Genomic DNA, 27,734 nt, shown 5'->3' on the forward strand with positions numbered 1-27,734 from the left:
TGATAAACAAGTGGTTCAATTTTTCATTCTTCCTTTTTTTTTTTTTTTTTTTTTTCTCCTTTTGCTGGATTAGATTACAAACTAGATCTCTCCTATGCATTTGTAACATATGTGGCCAACCAAACTAGTGAGGAAAATGAAAAAAGGTTTCTGAATGCAAATGCACTGTTGGGACCAAGGCCTCAGTTAACGAATTTTTAAATTGTGGTGTAGAATGTCTCCGGCATTCTTCTAATGTTGTATGTTTTATAAAATACAAAGCAAAGCAATCTGGGGGGAGGTGGGCGGGCTGGAGTGGGGATTTTATTTTTATTGTGGACTTTGTCAGGAAGTCTATACAAAGAACTTTTAAATAAAGTCTAATGGAGGTTTTGAGAAACTCATGCTTTTGTCCCATTCTTTGCAAAGCTGTGGCTGGCATCAGTGGAGTGATTTTTTTTTTTTTTTTTTCAGTCTGGAAACTATTTGGTGTGAAATCCCAATGGCCCTTAAAGGGAGGATGGTTGTAGCGTGGACATTCAGGGGGGAATCTCTGAGATGCTGCTGGTAACCTGGGGGTTTCCAGCTTGGGAAAGTTGGAAAATGGGATGTCCCAGGAGATGGCCATGAAATCTCCATCCTGGAGGGGTTTACACAAGGCAGGACATTGCTCTGAGCAACCCAGCCTCAGCTGGCCCTGCTTTGAGCAGGGTGTTGGAACATCCTGAGAACCCTTCCAACCTACACAACTCAATGGCCTGTGGGCATCTCTGGGGGCTGCTTTGCTGTCCATGGCCATGGCAACCACAGGGTATTCCAGTACTTAATTTGGGCTCACTCAAGGAAGCTAAAATTGATCAGAAAAAAATGGCAAAATCTGCCCAAAAAGCACAAAGCAGATGAACACCTGGGAGCAACCAACCACTGGGGTGCCTGTCACTGTTGGGAAAGGGGCGCCTCCAAAAAGGCGCTCCTCCAAAGAGGGATTCCCCAAAAAGGGGCTCCTCCAAAGCCCCCTGGGTCGTTTGAGGCAAATCCAGACAACATCCTGCAAAACCTGGGAGCAGCAGGATTAAAGAGGTCTGCGTGGGGCTGCACATGCATCCCCGCAAGGGATGCTCAGAGGGCCGGGGGCTGTTCCAGGCTTTGTCCCCGTGGGGATTCACATTTTTAGGTGCCATTTTTATTTGGCATCAGTGCCAAGCTACTTGTGCATGGCTGGGGTTCCTGCACGAGCCGAGCCCTGGCAGCTGTGCTCTGCTAATCACCAAGCACATTGTAAGAGCTTCATTAAAAAGGCGAACTGATTTTTTACTGTTTCTTTTAAAATTTTTATTACAATTGTTTCCCCATAGCTGCTTTGAAGGGCAGAGCAGCCTGCCCTGCCTTTCACCATGCCGCAAGGGCACGCTGGAGACCCCCCTTTTTCCCTGACAGCCTTTCAGCATTTCTTGCCTGCAGAGCGGACACATCCCACGCTCCAGCCTCCTCCGCAGCCTCTCCTTTTAATTTGGGAGCACCCAGGCTAAAATGACCCGTGATTCATCCTTCCCACCCTACCCTCTTCCCAACCTGGATGATCCAGGGAAGGCTTCGGGAAGGCGTGGGCTGGGAAGGAGCCCCCATCGCCGCCCGCCCCCGGGCCGTCGGGCATGGCCCTGCTCTCCGGAGCCCTGCAAGGCAGCACGCTACGCCCCGGGCCCCCGGCCAGCAGTCACACGGGGTTACACATGGAAGTCATCTACAGCTCGGAGAGCATCTGCCAGCGTGGCTGCGGGACATGACCAGGAGTAAAAATAGCTCAGGGCAGGCGTCCCACTCAGCGCCGCCCCGACGAAGCGATGCGCTTCTCCCCTTCGGGTTTGTTGCCAGGGGAAAAAGAAAAAAAAAAGCATGAAAACCACCAAATGCTTCTCTAAACTCTGCGCTTGCTGTTTTCCCTTCCTTTTCCTTACAAGCTCAATCCTAATTAAGGTGTTCTTGTACAAGCTGCCCTAGGTGAAACCATTGCTTTGCAGCATCCTACAGGAAACACAGTATACACCATGCTGAGGAACTCAAGGGATGGATGTGTGAGGCAAAGGATGCTGCAGTCCAGGGACACCATCCTTTAAGCAGGCCACCTCATCTAAATTTGCATCAAAAATTAAAAGCCTGAGAAGCCATTTATTTCCCAGTTTTTTGCTTACCAGGGTCTAAGGACAGGCTTCTACCCTTAATATCAGAGGTCTCGTGCACCATCTGATGATGCCTACGCCTTTGTTTTAAGAGGTACAGCATTAATCTTCAACACCTGCTTTATAATGAGACAGCAAAGAACTAAAAGCTGGTCTCAAAGCCAGCATTTCCCCATAAGCTGAAATAAAAGCTCCCCTGGAAGCGAAGCCTCTGCACCCTGGGAAGCTCAGGTCCGTCCCAGGGGGCGCAGAGCCCTGGTGAGCCCCTGGAGGACGTGCTCCGTGGCGGGGCTGATGCTCTCACACCCTCAGCTGCGGCTCAGAACAGGACTTGTGTGCCAAAAATCCTGCTTCCTGGAGCCTAACAAAAGGTATTATCACTCCCTATAAACTGTCTTTCATTGCATCAACAGCTGCATCGCTTCTTCCACTAATTGCCAGGACATCTTGTAAAAACCCTCACTGTCAGTGGAGAGGTGACTTGGCATCCCCGTCCTGCTCCAACCTGCTCGGTCTTAACCTCACTGAGACTTGGTGCGGGTCTCCGACACAGGGTCAACATGGCACACGTCAGCCCTGCAGAGCTTTGTCTAAATAATTCCCCCAAAATGGATCCCCGTGCTGCCCCTGGATGCGAGCGAGCTACGAGTCTGCTGGTGAAAACCACAGGATTCAACACCAGGGCCGAGACATAATCCTTTATGGTGCTGACGGTACCGTAAAAATGGGGAAGAGGATATGGAGCAGAGTTAAGCTTTGCAGCCAGACCCTTAAATGTGGGAAAGCACCAGCTTTCAAGTGCTTGGTTGGGTTTTCTTAATGCTGTAGTTTTGCATTTAATTATCTCCATCTTGGGAAACCTTTACAAGGGGAGGCAAAGTGGCTCTGAAATGTTTTATTAGCCGGTATTAAGTTTATTGCATCGGTAGAAGAAGCCAATCTAAAATAACCTAAATGTACAGATACACATCTCCGTGGGTTTTCCAGGAATGCCACGCTTGAAGCAACGCCTTATGCTGTAAGCATAATTCTGAGGTCAAGGTTTTAGGGAAAGGTGTGTCTTTTCACCCAGGGTGCTCCTGAAAATTGGGGCTGTACCCAAGTGAGATTTGGGCACGTGGGAGTCCCCAGACCCTCACCTGTGTGGGTGATGTCCGGCTTCAGAGCATTCAGGGACCGCTAGGGAAAGGCAGGAGGCAGCAGGCTGGGCACTGCCTGCCTGCCCACGGCTATGCTGGACATCCTGGGACAAAGAGCCCCAGCAGTTAGCAAGGCCTGCACTCTGCATGATTTATGGGATGGCAGGAGTGGGTCTGTCCTTCGGTTAAAGCAGATCCGAAACACATGTCTAACCTTTATCTGCCGGGACGGAGGAGCAGACAGGGGAGAGAAAGACATCCCAGTTTCCATGAGCTGCTGCTCCGCTCTCTTCCAAAGTCAGCTCGTAAAGAAAAATGAGCGCTACCAGCCAGGAAACTCTGCTTTGGAGGAATATATGTTTTGTTTTGTCGCTGGCTGCTATAGAGACCCCGCTGAAATAAAAGCACGGCCGGCTGTCGTGACCTCACCGCCTTGCTCTGCAAAATCCTGCTATCACGGAGATGTAACCCTGATGATTCGGGTCTGAAGCCTCACACATGGTCACCCTTTTGGCCTCCTGGAAAGAGGGTTTGGGAGGGCAGATAGAGGGGCTGAAGCTTTGGGGATGCCACCTATGTTTTTAAACAAGGCTTGGGTGTTTCACCATCCCAGGGAAGGGGAGATTTTGGGACACCCGTGCTGAGAAGCTTTTGGGATGGGTGAGCCAAAGGGGGAACCACGCCAACTCAGGTGGTCTGTGCCAGAGGTGTGCACCCTCCTAGCTCAGTTCTTGGTCAGGGAAACACCTGGGAATAGCACCCAGCTCTCAAACCTGCCCAAAAAACAACCTCCAAACCTGCTTCGGCAGGTGGAAGATGCTGGAGCTCACGCCTGGCTCCCAGAGACCACCCGCACCCTTGGGTGAGCTGCAGCTCCCTTCTCCAGCAGGGAAAAATGCAGGAAAACCCCAAAATCCCCTTTCTATCCCAACGGCTTGTGAGGTGAAACCATCCCAGTGTGCTGCTGGGGTCCTTGTCCAAGATGCGAAGTGCTCCACTGTAGAAAGGCAAAGGCCAAAGGCGTTATCACGCTTGAGAACAAGGCAGGAATCATTTAATTTGTATGTAATTAATGTATATTACATAGCCAGAACGTACAGAACCTGAAGATTTTGAGCATGGTCAATGAACTGAAGTGGATGTAGAAATCTGAAAGGCCTCAAAAAGGTTGTTAGGGAGGAAGGCAGCTTTTTGTTATTTTGAAAATATTTGTCCAGCTTTCCAGCAGTGATTAATTCTGCAGACGGAGAGAACTGATCAGGTTCACTGCAGTGAGCCTGATGTTCCCCACTAACCCGTGGCGGTGCCATGCTCGCTGCCTTATTTTCTCACTTCCGAAACTGCTGGAAGTGAAAAACGAGCTTGGAAAAGCCCCTGAGGATGTGCACACCCAGCTCCCCATATGCTTTTATTGCTTTCTGTGCTTTTTTTGTGGCCGTGAGGGTGCTCCCTTAGGAGCACCCCTTCTTTGCACCTGAAAACCCAGACGCAGAGCAGGTTGTAGGCATCCATATGGTCCTAAAAGCAGCATATAGCCCAAAGGGGAACTGAAAAATGCAGGTGTAAACTCAAAAAAACCCTTCAGTGGACCACAGAGGAGCTACATCTCGCTCCGCAGTGGTGTAACATCGACCAAGTGCAACTCATGGTAGAGGAAAAAAATGAAATCCGTGCTAATTCTCCCAGCGAGTGTTTCCCAAGGGAGGATGCTCCCTGAAGCAGGACAAGTCAGGGCGTCCTCACCAAACAGCCTCTTTCTTCCCACTTCCCAGCAGGCCAAGGCGGATTTTTGGGTTCAGCCGCCAAGCACAAAAGCATCTGCTGCTGGGGAGAGCGAAATGAGCCCCCGAGTGCCTGGCGTGGCTTCATCCTGAAAGCAGAAGGGGAGAATTTCAGCATCATCGGGTTAGGAAGAAGCACACTGAGAATGGCACCTCATTCCCACCCCTCTTCCCATTGTGACAGGCAGCCACTGGAACAGCTCCTTTTTTAATTTTTTTTTGGAGAAAAAAAAAAAAAGGCATTTTTGCTTGCAATCCAGAGCCAAGCTGATTGCAAAAGAGCGCGCTGTGTCCTGGTCAGCCCCGTGCAAGCTGTGTTCCTCTGCGGGGCCGGCTGGTGCCGGCGGTCACGTAAAAAGGAGAGGGGAGAAGAACAGCCCCTTGCAAATCTTCTTGACAGCCAGCCCCTGGAAGTGGCTGCTCCTGGAGAGGACGAGCAGAAAGGATTTGCTCCCACAGCAAACCCATCTCCCAGGCGGCTGCCTCCTTCTCCTCCTCAACCTCCTCCTCCTCTTCCTCCTCCCCAGCCCAGGCTAATTTTGTGTCGGTCCCCACCAGCAATCTCAGGAATTTCCATGGCGACGTGTCTAAGGAACAGACGCCGATTGCTCAATCAGCAGCTACACTCACAGGCTGAGACCTGGAGAAGGGAGAGCCCGGAAAAAAAAAAAAAATCCCCCCAAAATCCCAAGCAACAACGCTGGTTGGAAAAAGCAGTCAGAGGTTTGAAGTGCATCCAGACCGCTGCTCTGGAAATCAGGCTGAAAAATCTTGTGACATCAGGCTCTCCGCGGAGATGGCTGCTATTTCCCAGCTGGGAAGCCCCGGGAGTGCCGACAGCAGCCCTCGGTGGGCTTGGAGGAGCTGGGGAATCGAGGCCACGGTGCCCGAGCTGCATTCTGCAGCAGCTCCTGTTGAGTGCCAAGGGGAGGCTCCGGAGAGCACGGAGCAGAAATAACGCTCCATCAGTCATGATATTTGCACCAAAGCACCCCCAGCACCCTGGGATGACACGGTGGGGGGAGCTTTTCCTGGAGTATTTTGCACCCTTTTGCATCGGGATGCCCCCCGTGTTCGGCCTCTGCTCCAAAAACAAGCGGCACATTCCCATTTTGTCTCAAAGGTCCTGATGTCTCTTTGCATGGTTTTTCCTGAAAAAAAAAAAAAAAAAAAAAAAAAGGATGCTAGAAAAATGAAGGGGTCACTTTTAAAGCAGCAGCAAGCAGGAAAAGGTGCAGTGCCTGGTGCTGGGAGGCTGTAGGAGGGAGAGGTGAAAATCAGAACCCCCCCTGCACTTCTTTCCACTTGCACATGCCTTCAGGTGGTTATGGCAAGGGAGACACCGTGACCCCAAATTTATCACTGATCGCATCCCCTGCAGGAATAACACCAAGTTGCCATACCTGGGGAACTGTAAAAGGGGAGAAAAAAATAAAATAAAACAAAATTATGATTAAAATGTACCACCCGTCCCTCCCGCAGACCTGCTCCTGCGAGATGCTCTGCACCTCCTGCGGACCCCTGGACCCGCGCCATGGCTCAGACCTCAGTGGTCCTCCCAAAACGGGACCTAGCTCCCCCCCCCATTATTGTGGTTATTGCCCCCCTAAGAAAAAACAACCCTACAGGAGCTGCACAGAGCTTCATTTATTTCATTTTTTTTCTGCACTCATTTTTTTTGCTGTCCTGCTGCCTCCCACGCAGATCCGGGATCCAGCGGCGAGCGGCGTGAGCTCATGGCTGGGGCGCCGCCAGCCTGGTGGAGGAGGGGAAGAGGGGGGAAAGGAGGGCTGAAAAAGGGGAAATAAAAAAAAGGAGATGCTTGAGGACAACCCTGGATGGCTCTACAGAGTCTTATGGAGGGGATAAAGTGGGGAGGTCACCGAGCTGGGCAAACCCTGCACCATGCAGGGGCGTTTCTAGCTCCTGGGAAGGTGCTTTTGGGGTCCATCTGGTGCTCCCCCTGATTATTTTCTTGCTCTAAGATTTGGTGGAAATGAAGGGGAATTTGGTCAGACCTGGCAAACCGTGCAAATAGCACCAGCTTTGGGGTCCACCAGGACAAAGCCCACCTGTGAGCTTACTCTGTGGGGTAGGAGGAGGAAAGCCCCATCCCGCATAGACCCTGGGGCTGCTGAGGACAGGGAGCCCCCTTTTCCTTGGGGAAGGGCCCTTCCTCGACAGACGAGCCGCAGTGCAATGCAATTAGCAGTAATTAGCCCTTCCTTCCTCCCTTGGCATCCTCTTTGGAGGCATCCTTGGCTGGTGGCCACAAAGCTTTGCCAGAGGGGTCGGCTGCCCTTTCCCTGCTTCCCCGCCTCTGCTGCGGGTTTATTTTTGAGCTCGGATGTCCCTGGGGTTGGGAGAACCTCGAGAAATTATTGTGGTGCTATTCAGGACCAGGAATCGGTGTGGGCACGGCGGGGACTGGGAACAAAACCCATCCCACCCGTACTGCTGCTGTCCCAGAGCCAGGATGGATTATGGCTTTTTTGGTCCCGTTTTAGCAACTTTGCTAGGGATCAGAAGAGAATTCAGCACTAATTTCCAGCGCAGCAGCTTCAGGTACTGAGATCTCCCCATCCCCAAACACCTGGACTGCTCTGGGGGCCAGGACCCCCGGGATTCAGCTCCCTGACTCCCATGCAGCCCTATAGGAGTGCCACAGGTTGCTGCTATATTAGCAGTTATATTTATACATATTTGCTATTTCAGCAGTGGTTGAGGAGGGTTGACCCACGCCACAGCCGCTCACCTGGGCTCAGAGGGCACGAGGCAACAGTTAAAGCCCACCGACGCCAACCAGATTTCGGCTGCAGGAGGCTGTTTTTGGGCACGGGATGGTGAGGAGCGGAGCCAAGCACCATTGTGGCTGGGGAGGGAAGAGGAGGAGGAGATCTGTTTGAAACAGAAAATATTTTATGACCCCTTCTTCCGAGGCCAGCATCCTGGGGGACCTTCTTGGGTCTGCAAATGTCAGGAAACCTCCTCGCAGCCCCAGGGGGTTCAGCCCCACCGTAAATCATGGGGTGTGAGATCCTCCCTGTCTGGCACTGCAGCAATGCCCCCGAGCTGCACCTTTTCCAGGGCAGCCTCAGGCTCGGATGATTTATCCTTCGGAAAGACAAAAATACGTTACCCTGGACTTTCTCCTCCTCCAAGGGATTGCATCCAGCAGCATTCCTGGCCGCAGGCTGCTTTCGGGAAGCTGTTTGTAAGAGCGACACGGGGTCATTTTTCTTCCTGCCTTCACCCGCCCGCAGCAGCCCAGCCGCCGAGCCCGCTGCAGCCATGCGGCGACGTTTTCCAGAGGCTGGAGGATAGCTACCAGGCGATCCCAGGCAGAATTTCGAGTAATTTCCTCAACTGTTATTTTTTCCCTTCCTTCATTTACACCGATTTCTCAGAAAGCATCGCCACGGCTCCTTGCAAGCGGGGCTCGGAGAAACCCAACGCTGTCAGCTCAGACCTTCATCATTGCCGAGGCCGTGCAGGGTGAAATATAAAGTTATTTAAGGGGAATTAAAGTCATTTAATAGCAATTTTTGTACCTGCTCAGCACAGCATGCTTCAGCCCCCTCCCAGTGTCCTGCTTGCTTTGGTTCAGCAGCGTGGAGAGGGGGACATTGAGCTGGAGAGCAGCACTGACAGGTTTTTATGTTCCAGAATGTTAAAATAGTCACTGCCACTAAAGATTTGCTAGAGAGCAGCACCAAAATACCCAGCCTGGCCCTCGCAGCCTCCAAACCCTCTCATCAAACTCCTCATCTCTGCCTTTCTGCCTCCCTCCAACCTGCTCTCCCCCTGCCCTCCACCAGCAGTGCAGGGCTGAGTGCTGGGTTGAAAACGCGTCCCCAAAACCTTCGTTGTTTGGCCCATTTCCCCCCGGTTTTTCAGCAGAAACGTCCGAGCAATATTTTGAAGCAAACAAAAGCCAGGAGTGAGAGCCCAATGTTCCTGGCGGCTGCACCGCTGAGATGCTCTGGAAAAATCCTCCCTGTCCTGCTTCTGGATCAATGCAACCAATTTGGGGCTGAAAACGGGAATTGTCCCTCCCTGACCCCTTGGGATGAACACCAAATTTTCTATGAAAAAAAATAATAATAAAAAAAAAAGAATAATAATAAAAGCCTGCATCCACTGCTTATCACAGGGGCAAGAGAACGACAAATGAGAACAGAACAGAAGTGATATGGAGGTGAATTTTCCCTACAGCCCAGGCAGGCTGATTTATAGCAACAACTCGGCCGTGCTCAGCCTTGCAAATCAGTGCTCAAAGTGGAAACCAGAAAGTGCAGCCCGACCACGGGCAGAGGAGAGGGGCTGCTGAGATGGGTGGCAGCGACCATCCTGAGCTCTTCCCCAGTGTGGATGCGGATAAAAAGCAGGCAGAGCCCAGCAGTCCGTCCCTCAACGAGCCTGGTGGCAGGCCAAGGGACAATGCTAGCAAAGGAAAAGGTTCTCAATTATTTAATTCGGTTCCTTAATGCCCTGAAAATGAGGATGGGCTGCCAAGCCAAATAGAGCTGGCACAGCCAGGAGGGAAAAAGTTAGGTGCACTTTTGATTTATGAGTTGGCTGCAAGTCTCCCCCCAAGAGATGCCTTTCATTTGGGGCTTTTAACAGTTTGTTTCATCAGGTGAGGATGATAACAAGGGTGCTCGTGTTTTTTGGGTTTGCTTCCCTTTCCTGCCAGCTCCAGGGTCCCCAAGCCCCGCTTGTGCAGGTGGTGGAGGGGGGATAGAGGGGGACAAAAGGAGCCAGCAAGGAGCAGGAACATTTCCAGGTCCAGGCTGATCTAAGCACATGGCTGGCCAGGACACCACCCGTGATGCTTCGTGTCCAAAACCCCAATTACCCACCCTCCACGTGGCTCTGCACCTCCGCTTAGACCTGAGGGGAAGGAAACAAACAAACAAAAAGAACAAAAAGATAATTTTTTCTTCCATTTACATACTTACATTTTGGCCAAATACTTCCAGTCTCACAGGTGAGGTGGGGGCTGCTGGGTGGGGACCCATGCACAGGAACATCCTGCCCGTTGCACAGCCAGAGGACCAGCCCCATTTGCCCTTTTTTCTTTTTTTTTTTCCCTCAAAGCTGGGGAGCTTCCTGCAGCTCTGAGCTCCACTGGAGCCAAGCCCCTGGAAGAAGCAGAGGTGTGAGCTGGGTTAACATGGAAGGGACGGCAGTTTTACAAGCCTCACATCGGTTTGTAGGAAAACATGAAGGGGAGGCAGAGAGCACTGACATGGGCACTGGGCCAGAGCCCAGGGCTGCCCGCATGCACCACACATCCCTTGTGCCCCTGTTCCCGTCCTGGCATGGAGAAGGGAAACAATTAATGTGGGTGAAACGATGCCCAAGGCCACAAACAGTCTTGTTAGGGGAAGCAGGATGAGGGGAGAAGCGGTGGGTGCTGGCTGCCTCCTCCTGCATGTGCTCAGGGCTTGTGAGCAACAAGGGCAAGATGATACTGATCTCTGCAAGCAGGGACCCATTTCCCATAAATGTCCCAGAAAACCCTAACCCAGGAGCTCCCAAGAGCAGGTCCCAGGTTTATTTGGGTTTCGTCAGCTCCTTCCTCACCCTGCCATTCCTCTGCCATAGGGTACCTACTTCTGGCTGCTACCAGAGATGCACCAGGCTGGAAAATGCTTGATGGTTTTTGTGCCTTGCCGAGGAGGAATCGCCGTTGTCTGACTTCTGCCTCCTCTTCATCTGCAGCCCGATGTACAAAAAGCTGCAAAATCTCCTTTTTCAGATGCGATTCCGAAGCATTTTCTTCAGCCTCTGAACCTCTCACATGATTGTGCTGGCACCAGAACCAGAAAAGTTTAGTCATGGCCTGTGTCCCTCCTGTGCCAAGGAGGACAGAAAAGAAAACAACCAAATTCAAAGTTAGCCGATGGCCTAAATCCCAGCCCGGAGCTAATGAGCTGGAGAGGCACAGAAAAAGGGGAGAATTTGCCCCAGGAAAGGTGTCCAACGAGTGGGAATTAGCCACGCGGATGTTGTCTCTGTAAGGGAACATCCAGTTCCAAAAAAATTAAGCTTTCAGGCCAACAAGCAAATAAAGGAAAAAAAAAAGCCAAAAACCCGCAAGGTGAGCCCAAGGACTTTGAAGAAGTTCGTGCTATCAAGGATTTCCCAAGCACGTGGGAGCCGTGCTCTCCCTGCTGCAGTGGCCTCCGCCAGGGACCTCATAGCCACCCCATGGGAAGCTTCCACCTCTGGCCACAGCCCGTCCAAAAAAGATGAGTCAAAACTCGGGAAAGTCTTGCTGTTACCTTAAAAGTTAGGGTTTCTTAAGAAAATACCAGAATTGTCTTTCCTCACAGCCACCGTCACTTATTCCAGTGGGTTTTTAGGGGGTTCCTGCTGGAGCTTTCCCATGGATCCTTCCCACGGAGGACTGGAGACTCCCCGAGCCCCAGTGAGCTGGGATTTTGGGGCGGAACCTGTGACTTTAGTAAAACCAGGCAGCTCCATAACCCCAGTGACTGCTCTGGCTTCACTCTCACTTTTCCTACTCCTGAAAGGAAAGAGGAAGAAAGCAAAGCAAAAGCAAACCCCATCAGATGCTTCCCTGGCTTTTAAGGCAGAAATTGCAGTTTGGCTGCTGAGATTTTTTGAGCCGGGTCTGCCATGGAGCACGGGCAGCCGAAATTCAGCCTCCCAGCACTAAGCCTCGCTCCTCCGCCCTCCGGCTCCGTGCCCAGCTTGGCCAGGACACTGTGCTGGGAGACACGTCTGCAAATGCCCATTGCATGAATCAGGGCAAGACTTCACCCCTTTTTTTCTGCAGGAGAACCACCCTGGCTTGAGGTGATGTGTGTGTGCGTGCCCACACCTAGCGATGCACGCACGTGTTAATCCACAGACTAACCTCAGTAACCAGGGTCGGATGTGAATGAATGGCTCCAGTGATTTTTTTTTTCTAGGACAAATTTCCCTGTTCGTGATCCGTGATCTTAAAATATGTGGAACTACGATGTCAAAGTGGCCACGTGCTTCCTACTGATTGTAGGTTGTATAGTTTTGGTTGTGCTGGTGCTAGATTTCATTCTGAAATCAGCAGGATGAGGGTGAGGACTCAGCTGAGACCTTCAGCAAGATGACTGCCACCTCTAAGATGCAACAGGAATTCGTGCTTCCCAATAAGCCACGATTGCCACCTCTGAATTTATATTTCCCAATAAGCCATGCCATGAACTGGTTGGTTTTGCGAAGACACAAGACCTTATTTGAAAAGACTCCAAGAAACGTAAGCACTGGGTCGCACAAAGCAAGCCATGGCTGGGCTGAGAGCTGGGGTGACAAACAAATATGAAAAGCCATGCTTAGGTAGACGGCACAAGCAGCCATTGGAACTTCACCTGGTATGTCCTAAAAGAGGTGTGCTTTGTCCAACTCCTCAAGCAAGCTGAGACATCAGGTGGTCAGGCACTGTCAGGGAACTTTTGGGAGAAAGAAACTTCTGGAGAAATGAAGGTCTGGGCAAAGCCTAAATGGTGGAATGAATTCAGAGAAAAGAACTATAAAATAAAAGCTTGCATAGGCCAAGGGGCTAAATTATGGGGAATTTCATAAGGACATGCAATTCAAGCCCTTAGTCCTTAAATGGATAAAAATGCTCGGATACAGTGGAAGTAACACCGGGATAGATGCTGTCCACAGGCTCTGGCAAGACTGAGACAGCTGTGGGCAAGACAGCCTGCCAGGCTTTGTGTGGGTCAGGTTGCCCAAAGCCTCAGGGCAGGGCTAAAAACGGTGAGAGTGGTTAAAAATAAAACCAAAAATACCTGCAATCTTGGGATCTCACGGAGAGGGAGAGGTCAGCTACTATGGAGGCAGCTCTGAGCTGCTGCTCTGGCCATGTTGGGCCATCCCGTGCTGAAGAGTCCCATGGTGTATTTGGTTTTCCTCTACTGCCACCATCTTCCCTACATTGCAGGGAGGGACCCATGCCCATGCTCCATGGTTGAAGAAGAGTCTATGCTGCTGAACTGTGCAAATAAACTCTCAGTATTGCAGTTCCCAAGTTCCCACTTTAATTTGTTGTGCTAACAACGTGCCCGAAGCATTTGTTAAGCCCCAGGGAGGATCGGAGCAACGTGAGCAGTGAGACTAATGGCCTGAGGTTGCATGCCAGAAAACAGTAGCTTCTTTACAGGACAGATACACTATTTAGGTTGAAGTTTGTTTATTGCAAGTTACAGCTAAATTAAGCGAATTTTATAAGGTGCAAAGTCCCCTGCTATGTGTCAGATGTATTATGACAAGCAGTGCTTTCCTCCTTCCCCTGAGCACCACACAGGCCAGTGGTGGTGAGGGGCACTGCTTGCTGATCTTGCCCCCGACAGCAGTCCTCTGCCAGGAGAAACATACTGGGATATTTCCATTTTAGGAAATGAGCCGTTATTTCACTTTTTTTTTTGGAGCCCTTTCACGACACATTCTACTCCTCGCAGTACTTCGAATTATCAGCAAATCTCCCCGACTCCTTCACACTCAGTGGTGGCTGCTTGGAGGACAGCTTGTCAAAATAGCCTAAAAGCTACTGAACGTGTGATGGGGCTTACTGAACAGAGTATGCTGGGGCAAAGCTCCAGGACCTCCTTCTCCAGCTACGCAATCGCGTCCTGTAGCCTTGGAACCAGGGTTAGAAGGGTATTAAGGCTAAGACCCATTATATTGCCTTTGCCCTTTCCATTGGCCTAAATGAAGAAATGAAATTAGCAAGGTATGTTTCTCCCCATCTGGAATATGGGAATTAGGCATGGGAAGGAGAAGAAAGAAAAGCAGGGCCACACAGATCCTCAGCATTCGCCTTATAATGACACCTAACAGCATTACCCTGTAGTTGCCATCTGTCTCATGCCTAAATCCAGCACTTGAGCTACCAGGTACAAATCTGGCTCTTCTCACTCAGTCCTACCTCTACTGTGAGTTTGGAGCTCAGCAGAGTGCAAGAAGCTCATCAAAACACCACCATAATTTTCTATTCCCAAATTCGTGTGCTCTCAAAACCACCTTTCTCTTCCTATTGCCTGTAAGTAGATGCAAGCCTGGAAGGAAACACAAATCCTTTGGGGAAAGGCTTCACTTTGGATGAGGAACCTGAGCTAGTTTCAGGGCTGTTCCAGAGAAATGAACCCCTGCTGTGGTTCAGGTCATGTCACAGCCCATCTTAACCCTTGAGGTCAATCAACATACACCAAAAATCATTCAGAAAGTCCCTGGCAAAACCAGGGATAAAGCCTGTATTTCTTGAACCCCCAACAACATGACTATTGCCCTTCTCAAGCAGTTTTTCTCCCCCTGTTGTCAGCTGCTCTCAGTGTTAATGCTTCTGCAGTTGTTGGCTTTCAGCTATTTCCACTGAATTCAAGTATTTTCAAAGCCGAATCATGAAGCAATAGCCTAAATGCTGGCAGTCTTGTAGCTGACGATAAAAATCACTCAGATTCCAAGAAATGCAATCCTACACAAGTAATACTACATTTTATCACTTTTCACTTCATTTTTTTCCCCAAACTGCTTTGTTTCTTTGCCTCCAATTGAGCTCTTGCCACTGAAGTCAATGGAAAGAATGTTTTAAAGTTGCTGGAGGAAAATCCACGTGAGGACATCCTATATCTGAGCATTCACAGAAACGCGGAATACGTACAAATGTAGGTAGGCTTCCAAAAAAATAAATCCACGTGATGGCTTTTGCCTGCCATTCCAGTTTTCCCTTTATTAGCTGGTAAGTGACATGGCTTTTTTCTCAGCCACCAAACTTACCATCTAAGCAAGCAATCAGAGGGAACAGGGAACCTGGAGGGAAGGGGCCTTTTGGCAAGGACATGAACCCCAGCCTGCTGAAGCCTGAGGGACAGCACAGGGTACAAGGGCTGGGGGATGTCTGCACGACAGCCACAGCAGCTCAGAACTCAGAGATTTATGAACCAGGAAAACCACATGCATGAATCCACCAGTAAAGGTCAGTCCAGCTCCTTGCATCTTCATCAAGGATGCAGCCAGATCATTTTTGCCAGGCATTCAGTTCATCACGCTCCTGCTTTGCCTTGAAATGCTTCTGCAGGGATGCAGGCACCAGGCTGGAGAGGAGGCTCCCACCTTGCAGAGCCAGCCCCAAGAACAGTGGTGCTGTGGCACAAGGCTCTGCTTTGCCTCGTGGTGACAACCCCGTGCAGAGATTCCTTAAGGATACGAGGATAAGGGGACCATGGCAAGGGTTTCCACTTATGACTCACCAAACCCTGGCTTCGTGCTCAGGGCTGGGTTCAGCTGGCGTTAGACTGAACCAACATCACGAGGCAAGGCATCTGGCAGTCCCTTCTTGGTGTGCTGCATCAATTGCCACCCAGGGCTGCCTCGAGGCCATCGGTGCTTGGCCACCCACCAGTGCTGGCCTCCAAAGGAGGCATCCCTTTGGGGAGCAGCAGTGACAAGACACGCAATGGTGACAAGAGAAGCGCTGCTTTTCCTCCCCTTACCACGGAAGGAAAAAATCGCTGCATCACTCGAAGTGATCTGGCAGGGGATGTGGCTTCCAGACCACAGGGAACATAAAACATCTGAAGATTTGTCTATGGGTTCACACACTGACAGGCAGAAAGCCCTAATGAGCTCCGGAAAGCTTGTGCTCAGCCCCAATTCCATAAGGAGGGAAGATTAAAGGACTGCAACCTCAGGGATCGGGGCTGTTCCGAGGTAGGACATACACCCCAGGCCCAGAGCACGCTCAAGATAACCACTTTGATTTCTCCTTGAATGCATTAACGTGCAGAGCGGAAATATCTGGAGCTCAGCTGGGACAACACACAGCACAGCTGGGGACCCTAGAGGAATCAGAGGCTTTCTGGACTTCTTCGAACACTTCCTTCTTTTTCTCTCCCCTTTTTATTTTTTGTTCCTAAAAAGTGTTTCGCTTCCCAGGGAGAGATATTAAGTTCATGATGTAATAACTGCGGTGAGGGCTGTACTTTGACTACAGAGGGATGTGCAGTCACAGAAATATGAAATGCTATGGGAAAAATAGCTTTGTTAAAATTAGCCTCCTCTCACTCAGCACTGTAGAGAACTGATCTTTAAATCCAAACTCTGCCTTCAGACACACACAACGTTAACCAAAATTTGCAAGCATCCTTCTCATATGCCCAAACAATTTTTGCCTGCCTTAAAACCATAAGTTTTACACTCTTTAGTCTATTCTTGTGTTACATTAAAACACAAACCAGCTGCTCGGTGGCTGGGCAAGCTCCTACCACCACACAGAGGGACCAGGGGCACTTCAGCCTGTCTCAGTTGCAAGGAGGCCCACAAGAAATAAAAATATTTACACTTTTGGGACTTCTCACAGATATAACAGAGCTTTTGCAGATTACCTGAAAACTTCAAAGCCTGGAGTTCCACAGACCTGTGGAGCTTCTCCCTGTGCTTCCATCAGAGCAGCACTAGGGATGTCCAGTGCCCACCAGTAGTTGCTCATTCCCTGTGCATCCACCCCAGCAGTGGCAATTTCATTTCAATCCTTACCTATTAAAATCAGGAGCCTAACAGGAGCAAGCTCCCAATGTTCTTTATCTCTCTGTGCATTTTGTTAGGCTGAGCTGAGGCTATGGTTCAACGTGTCGCATGAGCATCCAGAAATACCATCAACTGACTTGCTAAGCAACTGCACCAAACTCCACTGAAAAGAGAAATTATTATAATAAAGAACCCTGCAAGGATTCTAGAAGTTAAAATGCCCGCTAAGCTAGGTAAGCAGGACTCTGCAGCCAACAGAGGGAGAGAAGCAGCTGCACAGCATGACTCAGTCTGTCTGAAGGTAGGTGGGAGGAACACGTATTTGAGCCAGCCTCTCATGGGAGGCAAATCCCACTTTGCAATTTTTTACATTTCAGCCCAATGTTCCAGCAATTTCCAAATGACTTTTGCCTTTTTTTGCAACATGTCCAGTGTCTTTGGGTGCCTTCTGGAAGAAAGGGCCTCTGTGGATGTCGACTGTGAGTCACTTGGAGGAAAGGGAGGCCCCCTTGAAGCTGTGGATGGAGCTGGTTCTCAGGGCTGCTTGTGAGACTCAAAGAGCTGTAGGCGTCCACAGCCACAGAAATCTGTGTAGGGGCTTGTGGGGAGGGCTGGGAACAGTGACCGGTTAGGTCCTGAGCCAAACCAGGTCAGGATTTTTGCTCTGTGAGTCTGATGACCACGTCCAACAGCTGAGGGAGGAATGAGACAGGAACGTCATCAGGAGGATAGCCATGGAAATTGCTAGCATAAGGCACGGAGCCAAAGGAGAGGAAAGAAGGGAGCGAGTCCCCACAGAGCACACACCATGTGCTGTCTTCCTGTCAGCAGCTATTCGCTGGATGTTCAGCAGGCTGTGGCCAGTTCAGGTTTTCCAAAATGTTCCCTTCCATCCCTGAAGAATACCACAGGCTTCTCTTAATTCAGACTCCCTAGCCAGAAATTATAAGTTCAGGTTACACTGAAATAGTGGGTTTGAGGTTTCAGGGCACACAAAAGCTCGCACACAATACGCATTTTACGAGGCTGATGGCCCACGCGATTGACACAGTGCCTGTGCCCACGCTGAGGTATTTGAGTGAGATCCAAGGCCTTCAAACAAAGCCAAATCTTCCAGTTTTTATTTGGTGATGCATGCTTTTTCTTGATAAAGCTGTCTTGTTTTGATAACCTTGCTGGAGGACTGAAAAACCAGAAAGTGGCTTCTGCAGGGTCACTTCTGGATGTTAGGAATGGGCAGGAGCAAGAGGGAGCAGCAAGCGCTGTAGGAGCCCTCTGGGTTTGTGGCCACAGAAGGCATCTGTGCAAAGAGATGAGCACATCTCTCCATTGCTGCTGGCAGCCCTCACTCTGACAAGAAGCTCAGGGTTATCGAACCACAAGAGGTGGATAAACAAACACTGGGGCTGGGTGTGCCACCAGTAATGAAATTTTCAGCTGCAGTTAGCTTTCTTACCTCTGTAACAGCAGCAGCAAACGAATCCCCCAACGTGGTGTATTACAGGGAAATGGGACAGGTCATTGCTGTTGGGTACAGATGGCTTCCCCTGCATGCAGCTGTCCTTATCAGCTACGGGAGATGTGAATATTGCTGGCACCAATCTGAAACCAGAACAGACACAACTGGTGAAAACCTGGCAGAAGCAGGGAACCCAGCCCAGTGGGCTGCCTGCTACCCAGTATACAGGGCAGACTTCCCGAAGGCAGGCAACAGCTCCTTCAGATGAGAACCTCACATACAGGACTCCCATATAAAACATCTGGGGCATAAGCATTCTGTCAGACAAAGTACTTTGCCTGCTGGAGTTATCCCAGTTAAGCAAAAGGGAGGGTGGAAAGTCAGCTGAAAGCACCAGGCCATGTGCAAATGAAAGTGATACCACGAACGTCTTTCTGGGAAAAAGAACAACAACAAAAAAATCCAGCACATTTCAAAAATAGAGGTTCCTTAGCTAAAGATAGCCCTGGCCAGCTGCTGTCCAGGGCAATCCTCTGCAAATCACCAGCACCTCCTCTGCAGCTAGGTATGTGTGAGTCTGCAGCATCCGCCCACACTTTATTTAAAAATGATTCTGGCTGGAGGAATACAAGGACTGGAGTCTCAGTTGTACACCAGAAATTCAATGATAAATAGCCACATTGTATTACTATTAATCATTTGATAAAACAGGGAGGTGGAAAAGTACTGGGTCTAAGGACACACGGGAGGGTTTCCACCATATCTTGCAGAGAAGGATGCATGGACCTCATCATCACACAACCAGACGTCTATGAGTCTGGCATCTATCAGAAAGTGCACATCTGACCTCTGTGGATGGAGACGGCTGCCCAGCAGGATGCACCTCCTGAAGGCACCATATCCTCCTATGGCTCTATCAGCATGTACAAGCTTGGGCAAAGTAACACATTTCTAGATGCCTATGGCTAAGCAAGACAAAACCAACCCCGACTCCACAAAGAACGTGGAAAACAAATGTACACTGAGCTAGGAAGACATTCAGTGCGTTCCAGGCAGACTCAAGTGACTTCATTTTCAGGAACACTGCGTCTTCAGAGCTTGGAGAACGCTCACAGAAGCTTTTCTATGCCAGTTAGCATGTAGGGAGTAGGGAAGAAATGTTTCTCCAAGGACACATCCAGCTGGGTCTTAGTCTCTGTCCCTGGAATGGCTCCTGCCCACTGAATTCATTTCAGGGCCAGCAGTGACTAGTACCGCCCTGCCCTCTGTCTCTCAATGTAAGTTATGTCTCTCCTGAGATACAGTAAGGGTGTATTGAAGATCTGGAGTCTAAAATTCAGAAGTTCAGGCACAGAATGTCTCCGGGGACCTAACTGAAATATTGAAAATAAAAGCTTTGAACAAAAAAGAGTGTGTTGGCTCACAATCTCATTCCCATGCTCCTCATCAACACTGTACATGGGGGCCAAACAAAGTCACTAATGAATTTGTGCAGAATTCATCAAATTTATTTTGCTTGGGAAAACACTAGAAATGTCAATAAAGCCAAAATGTTTTACTTTGGTCATTTTACAATGAAGAGTTTAATGTTTAGTAGTGAAACAATTCTTGTTGAAAACAAATCACTCCTAATGTTAAACAAGGGAACTAGCTTTCAACAGTATAGAAAAATCTCCTCACAAACTAAATATCTAATTAAATCCAGAACACTTTGGTCTTTTTTTTTTTTGAAAGATCAACGGACAAGATTTCAAGCGCTTTTTAATCAAGAACTTTTTCCTTCAAAGTTTCTCTTTGACCAATTATATGCCAAATTGTTTATTGATGCAGTTCAAGCCAGAACTTGGATCTCCTCCACCTGTGCACACGTTATCCTAAAATCAGCATATACTCAGGGAAATCTTTATCCACTTGACCCTTTCCCCAGGTTACATGCCCATTGGCTGGCCCTCGCCCCTGAAAGCAGCGCTGTCCTTCTGTAAAAGCAGCTTGAAGACGTCCAACAGGCTGAGCAAACCTGAATCTTCCCACCCCTGGACCGAGGGCACAGCATCAGATATTCTTGGATTGTATTAACAGCTAGCCCTGGCATCATACCTCATTCTGGGGGAAGTTTTGCCCTCAAAATCTAATCAGTGTTAATCTTCCTAGCATGTAAATGCAAAGCTATCCTTTCTCCTTTCCAGGGTGGGGGGGAAATAAAGCCATATGAAAGCCATTAGCATTGTAGTCTGGCTGAGTTCAAGCCAAAGGCATATGACACATTGAACACTAATTGTTCGGGCATTTCAGTTATGTGGAAATAGTTTTAAGGGCAGTAAATGAGGTCCATTTAGCATTGTTCTACTATTGCAAGAATTGCCTGACAAAAGCTTGATGTAGCTTAAGCTGATGACATGATTGCAGACAACCGTTTAGAAGCTATAACAGAGCTGTGAGACTCATTAAGCTGAGCTTGCACATATCTATAGGGAAATATGGCTTCATCATGAGCCTACAGAGAAGATCAAATACCTTGGACTCCATTCAGAAGTGATGCATGAACCTCAGAAACAACAAAAAAAGGCTAGGACTTATGTATTGACTGAAATATTCACCTCTGCTATGAATCCACGGGTGCTGCATGAGATACCTACGTACTCCCTGTCAGGCGAAAATGGACAGACTTGAGGAAGAAGCAAGTTTTTGCCAGCTTGGGTTCTTTTAAATTCACTGAGTTTTCCTGCTGCCTAAATGGGAGAGTGTGTATTACTGATGCCTTATCTGACACTAATTTAAGTTGGTGCCAGGAGTTGGACTTGATGATCCTTATGGATCCCTTCCAACTTGGGATATCCTATGATTCTATAAGTTCTTATTAGGTGATAAATGTAAACAGTGACAACTCATCTCGTGTTACAAATGGTTCTGTTACTGACTTGCTAAAATGCCGTTACAAATCTAAAGAACACCAAAAGTTTAAGTACGCTGGTTTGGAGTTTCTTTTGATGGAAAGTAAATAACAAATAGGAGTTTTCCCTGGATAGATTTGGGAGTACTGGAAAAACATGGATGCATGTCTTTATGCAATCCAAAAGCATGAAGTAGTTCTTTCCGGTACAAAGAGCAACCTCCATATTTAAAACTAGCTTTTTCATCAGGACAAATTCCTCTTGGCTTTGAGTAGGAGCTCCAAGCAGACAGAAAGCTCTATTTACTCGTGTCACTTGACCTCTCGCGTCTCCCGAGTTTTATTAACAGGATCCTGCTTCGATGGATTTGCTTTGAACGGTACATCAAAAGTGCTCTTAGTGTAGGAGTTAGAACTATATTTGGTTGCAGGAACTTGTAATGGGAAACATTTATTTTTTTTTTCCTAGAAAGCTCACAGAATGCTACAAAATACATACAGAAGGGAGCTGGCCAAGCCCTAACATTTGGTAGGTGAGACTTAAATGAAGCAAACCACTGGCAAGCTGCGTGCTATCCTGCTGTCTTCAGACTGTTTATTCTAAGCCTGGGTAACTGCAACATGATGAAAGGCTTGGGTTTTAAACTATGTTTCCCATCTTGCAAACAAAATTAAAGGTGAACCCTTCCCTAAGATCTTTACTTTGGTATTTTCTGTAGTATTTGCTTTACATGTAGCATCTAATATTGATAGAAAAAGCCAACACACCACAAAGCATAAACATCAGCCTGAAATGTTCCCAGACGCCTGGATTTCCATGGAAATCTGGAATTTAAACTGGGAAAGCCTGAGGCAGATTTCCTGAAATAAAGGAATAGCTGTTTAAAAGGCAATTAGAGCACTTCGAAATCTGCAAACCCAAACAAATCATGCTGCAGGGCAGTCTGTCTCCAATCACCATATGTATAAATCTGTCCCAAAGTATTAGCAGAGTTGTGCATCTACAGTCTCTGCCTCAAGCCAGACTCCACTGCACCCGATCTCAGCTCCAGCATACCACGAATTGCAACCCCTACCCATGTGTTGCAATCAGACTGTCCAGTCCTTGCTGTTTCACCCAGTTTCATCCAGATGGAGAAAAAAAAAGTTTGCTGGCAGTGAAGTTTGGCCATCCTTTGGATTAATGGGAATAGAGGTCATGCATGCAAAAGAGGTGCAAAGATGCACTCCTCCACCTGAGCAGGACCATCAAACCACAATAATCTGTTTAAGCATTTTATTACTCCCACGTTTGACTTGTCTGGAATAATTCTGGCATGCCGCTCACTCTGAGCGAATCCAAAGTGATGCACGTATTCATCATCGCTCTTGGGACAGCTTTCAGAAAATACAAATCCTGGATGGGATGGAGCTGTTGAGAAAATTTCATGCAGGATCATATTGATTGATCTCCTGTAATGCAACAGCTGAAGACACCACAAGTTTCAAGAGTGAAAGGAAAACTCCTGTTTCCTCAAGGAGAAAGCCAAGCTTTAAACAACATGACAGAGCACTTGCTCCTAAAAGAGCTTTATAGGGCTTCCCACTACAACAGGTTGTGATCTAGAGAAAGCATCAACAAGACCAAATGGGAAACACAAGTGGCACCTGCTGGCAGTCCTGGTGCTATGATGTGGGAGTCCAGGGAGCAGCACTCACAGCTTCGTCTCCGCACAAACTTTGGAAAATAATTCCTCTCTCCATTTCTCAATCCCTGAGATGTAAAACAGGAGGATTAATAGTAACTTGTTTCGCTGTTTTATGCAATTATACTAGGCAAGGGCTCTTTTCAGCTCTATCTATATAGTGTCCAGCCTCAGCGTCAGTTAAAGCCCCTGGGTGCTGTTGTAATCCAGGTACATTTAATAACTGCTACAGAGGTGGTAATGCTAAATTACTGTACGTTCTTAATCGCCAGATTACATGGATCTGGAGAGTTTTATAAAGGTACTCCCACACTAGTGAAATGAATACATCCTTATCTCTGCAAAAAGAGCCAAACACAGGTGGGTTGGCAAGCGCAGTTTCTGTTCTCTGGAAAGCTACAACATACTTGCTTGTTCCTAGATAGAACAAGACAAATTAAATAAAAATCACGTGGAAATTCATCAGTGAATTGTCTAAGAAAAATATCGATACATTGACAAAGCAGATGTTGATGGCCAGTTGGAAAACAGCATGAGCATGCACAGCTGCCTTGCAGGCGGTGGGTGATTTGTACTAGGAGCCCCTGGCAGCAACACTGAATGTCCTTATGAGCACCTCGTTAAGGTATCAGGGATGATGAGGTCCGTGGGACCCCATGTGCTCCACAGGGAAGTAGGACCCTGGTACTCATCTGGAGGTGAGCTCTTCCTAACCTCTGAAACATTCCTCAAAGGGACAGTGTGCATATCCCAAAACAAGAGTCATTCCACTGGCCTTGGGTCAGATCTACAGAGAGCAAACAAAATCCAAGGCAAACCCTTGAGCACTTAATGGAAAGATTCCCACTGGCTTCATTAAACTTCCATTTGGGTTGTTGGGCTGCAGCCCAAAACATCACGTTCTCCAGATAAGAGGTGGGTTTTGGTGACAAGGTAACGCCTCCGTGATCCTTGGCTGCAGGCAGAGACAGTCCTATCCCCTATCTGAGAGAGGAGCTGGAAGGCACCCCAGCATGGCACACAAAGAAAGAAGTAATGCAGATGCTATGTTGTTTTTTTGCCTTTGTCATGCAAATACAGATCATCTCCCTGAGTGCCTGACGGCTTGAAACAGCTGCGCAGCTTCCTAAGGCAAAATCGCTGGAAGCCGCTTCACTGTAATATTTCATAAAATACTACACCCTGCTCTGTTTTCTTGCATATGTATACATATTTGTTTGCTCTACACATTCTACACTGCAGAAGAATTTTCTATTTCCTGGCAGTCCTGGAAATCATTAAATGACCTCAGAGCATGACAGACCAGATGCTCTTGTGCCGCTTTATAAAAAAAACAAAGCCCCGAAATTTGTAACACCTGTTCTGAGTCCTATGGCCAGCTCTGCTAGTGAGAGCCCAGCGGTCCAGAGGGACCCAGCTGCTCAGCATACGTACAGCACGTCCCAAGGCATGCTGTGGGCTGATATGCAGCCTTCAGGGACCTCCCTCTCCGAGCAGAGACCGCCCCATGGTGGTTTTTTTTTTTTTTTTTTTTTTTTTGGTAAGTGTGCCTGGCTAAATCTTGCTGTGCAGCAATGCTGTTCAGATGTACTTGTGAAGTACAGGGTTGCCTGGTGCAACACGTGCTGTGCTTTCACACCTGACAGCAGGGACAAGTTAGAGTCAAATCCTGCCTCCTTGACCCTGGTGCAATTGCTCTGATAGGAAATGTGAGGGGGGAGAACTGGCTGATTCTGTTGTGCTCGTTCCTTTATTAAAAGGGCTGTCACAGGAGCAGTCACAGCCAGGGTCAGGCAGGCTAAGTGATGTATGCAGGCATAAGAAATTAAAAAAACAAACCTGTCTCAAGAGCTTAAAATCCAAACAGCTAAAGGGTAAAGAACTCTCCCATTTAACTGTAGGATTGAGACAGAAAAGGGTTTAAAAGGCAGGCTTAATGTCACATAGATAAAACCTCTGGCGCAGCAATGATTTGGACTCACCGTTCTGTACGAAACCCAATCCTTCTCACTATCTCTCCGCCTGACCCCCAGCACCAGATCTGTCCTGGTAAGGGTGCCAGCGGTGCTGGGGGAATGTTTTCCGGCTGGAGAAGAAAGTAAAGGGTGGGGTGAGATGAGACTGACTGTGAGGGAATTGGGGATTATTATCATCATTGTGGGCTTTCAGACTTTTTTTTGGTCTCTTTCCATTTTCAGCTCTGCAGATGGAGGACTACAGCCATCTCCACTGAAAGTTTTCCCTGGCACTTTGGTTGTTGCCCTGACTCTGACCCTTCTTAGAAGCAGAGCTGGGAAGAGAGGGGAGCCAGCAGCTGCAAGCAGCCCAGCTATGCATCTCACTGAGCTGCCGCCTGACAGCACACACCTGAAAGCAGGAGTTCCTACAACAGCCAGAAGCTTTACAGACCAACAGATCTCTGAGCCTGCACTCTCCACTCTAATTCTGGAGCTCAGGAGGTAATTAAAAAAAAAAAAAGATCCTGTGGTTTCTTAGATATTTTCTACTAAGAAGGTTTGAGGTTTCAGCATTCCCACCGATACCCCATGGTGGTTGAACCCTCATGGGAGGTTAAGTGCCTCTCTTCCTCTGTACAACTGATAAAGGACCAGGCCAACAAGGCTGGTGCTCCTTAGTGCAGGCTGCTAGAGCAGATGAGCTCTCCCCTGTCTTTAGGGGGGAGAGACCCATTTAAGAAGGCACCTAAAGGTGGCTGGAAGAGCCTGGCTTTTAGCACCCACATTTGAGCAATCCCTGTTTCTTTTAGGATTTCAAGCTTTAAACAGCCCCTTTAGCTCTCCTTCTCATTTCTTTTCTAAGCAGTAGGTTCCACGGGGGCAACAGGGCATCTCTTTGGCCCTGTTCATGTAAGACTGGGAGTGGTGGGTGCTATCTTTGCACAAACAGCCCAAGAAATCTCACAGCAGAGCCAATATCTGCTCCCCAGGGTACAGTCCTGCCAGATAGTAATGCCTGCCAGACTTACTGGTGCTTAGGGTTGTTGTAACATTCTACGGCCTCACCACAGAGCTCTTTCACCTCAGGGATATCACATGCGTTTAATCATCTCCCAGTAGCCACCCCCAGCTCTCCCAACAGCTGCACACACACAAAAATACCCGCAGCCATGAGTCAAGCAGCAATAACAGCTCAAAGATCCCAAAGTCTGATTTCCTCTGTCATTTGGGGCTCTTTCTCAAGCCTGCTGACTGCCTGGGACTCTTCCCACCGACCTAAAAGGTCAGGGACTGAGCAAATGCAACTAGTCAGGGATTGCATCCCCACTAGCTGCTGAAAAGCCTCCTATGACTGGAGTTCATGGAGCAGCACTGTTCAAATGGCTTTGCCATTCCCTGTGAAACAGGCTGTTTCTAAGGGAAGAGGTCTCTGCTCACAGAAGTTGTTCCTTCCTTACCACGTTTCTCGGGACAAGACACGTCTAAGGCACCTGTCTGCAAGGTGAATGTCTTGGTGTTGGGAGGTTGGAACCAGCTCCTCTAATAATGTCCCCTTTTAAGTTAGACTTTCTCACACTGCTTCTCCTATTTCCACCAGTCACCATTTGAACGGGGTCTATTACCAAAATATCAGGGTGCAGACCTACACCTGCTTTGCTGTCGGGGTCAGAGCCCACCCCTCCCATTAAGCACATCTGAGCTGGCACAAAGACAGCTAATTCCAGCATGATCGCTGCCACCCAGCACGTGTGAAGCACCTGTTGCTGACATGCTCCTCACCACCACCAAATATAACCAAACGCAGTGGCTCAGCCTGTTCACGCACCCCCTCCATCTCCTCTTCTCCATGGAGCAGCCTCTGCCAGCTTCCAGCAGCCCCCTGAACTCCTAGGGCCACCTGCCTCTGTAAAGCCAGCTCCTTTCTCCAAGACGAGGTTTTCCTAAAAAGAGCAGAAGAGCAAAGAGGTGAAGTTCTGCCACCAGTTAACTCCATCCCTCCTGCTTGCTGTCATGGCTGAGCTTTCTTCTGCTTCTCCCAGGCTGTGCAGAGCAGACCCTGTGATCCTGGCAGTCCCCAAAAGCTGTTCTGCCCTGTATTGGGGAATCTGCCCACTGCATGCCCCAGGGTTAATTCCTGCTCTCCTCCTCCCCATCTTCTGAACCACTCTGCACAACCTAACTCTCCTCCACCACAGCATTAAACTTTTGCAGGAGTTTGGGTTGAAAAGAACCTCAGTTTTTTTCATGCTAATCCATCCTCAAACCTTTCCCTGGTGATGCTTACCCACTCAGAAAGCAGACCGAAGGCAGATGAGCAAAAATGATTAACCAAAGAAGCTGGATGCAAATGGCAGGGCCCACAGAGCACAGGGATCTGACACAACAGGAGCCACAGGGAGGTCAGCTCTTGGTTAATATCACTCTTGGCAGTGACATTAAAGACCATCCTCAGGAGAGGTGATTTCAGCTCCTGGCTCTGACACGGGCCTCCTGCCTGACTTGGACACCTCAGTCTTTCACCCTTTCTCCAATGGCAGCAATATTCTTTCTGCTCCATTTTATCTATATATATATCAATTTTTTTTGGAGGAAGGGTAGGATTAGGCATGTGCTTTCTGGGCTTTGCTGTGATTTCCCAGATCTGTTGGGTATGATCCCAATGTTTGCCTTGCTGGCAAACTGCAAATGCCCCTTCAGCCCAAAGAGGATCCTGGCTCTGCTTAGGTTTTTTAAAGCCAATTAGTTAATACAGACATGTCTCAGCTATTACCACATCATTAATCAACATATCACAAATACAGCAGCTTTATTTATTTAGCTATTTCAGGCCCCTCTCCAAGTGACTATTCTAATTGTTGATGACTACTTCGCCTGTATTCTTGTGATGTGCTTTCTTACTGTGTGTTTTTGGATGGAGTTTTCACCCCATGAAAAAATTTTGTTTTGTCAGGAAAAGAAATACATTTTTATTATGAAGTTTATCTCAGGGAAGATTCTTTTTCTTCCTCAGATTCAGGCTAAGTTTTCTGGTTAAACAGGAGCACAGCCCAGAATATGCAGCGCTAACCTGGAGAGCGGAGGACTAGATTTTGCACTTCCCATCTAATGGGACAGAGCAGAATACTAAA

The 27,734-nt window shown here is 48.5% G+C and overlaps 1 protein-coding gene across 1 annotated transcript; it reads right to left on the minus strand.

The window, feature by feature from the left end:
- Positions 1-19: 19 nt before the first annotated feature.
- Positions 20-26,917, minus strand: LOC308198191 (uncharacterized protein). Its single transcript, XM_080600154.1, has 8 exons — positions 26,891-26,917; positions 26,432-26,546; positions 24,631-24,734; positions 18,071-18,216; positions 10,696-10,935; positions 10,038-10,220; positions 6,392-8,545; positions 20-6,227 (listed from the first exon to the last, which is right to left on the minus strand). Exons 2-6 carry the CDS (start codon positions 26,438-26,440, stop codon positions 10,171-10,173), a joined length of 549 nt encoding a protein of 182 aa, XP_080456280.1. The 5' UTR covers positions 26,441-26,546; positions 26,891-26,917; the 3' UTR covers positions 20-6,227; positions 6,392-8,545; positions 10,038-10,170.
- Between the last annotated feature and the right edge of the window lie 817 nt (positions 26,918-27,734).

The sequence above is a fragment of the Anser brachyrhynchus genome (assembly GCF_964034855.1).
Source record: "Anser brachyrhynchus genome assembly, chromosome: 7".
Taxonomy (NCBI): domain Eukaryota; kingdom Metazoa; phylum Chordata; class Aves; order Anseriformes; family Anatidae; genus Anser; species Anser brachyrhynchus.

Coding starts and splice junctions, on each gene's coding strand:
- LOC308198191 (XM_080600154.1), bottom strand. Junction 10,936..18,070: donor TTGCTGCTGCTGTTACAGAG/GTAAGAAAGCTA, acceptor TCCTTGGCACAG/GAGGGACACAGGCCATGACT. Junction 10,221..10,695: donor ATCTCTGGTAGCAGCCAGAA/GTAGGTACCCTA, acceptor TGCTTCTTCCAG/GGGCTTGGCTCCAGTGGAGC.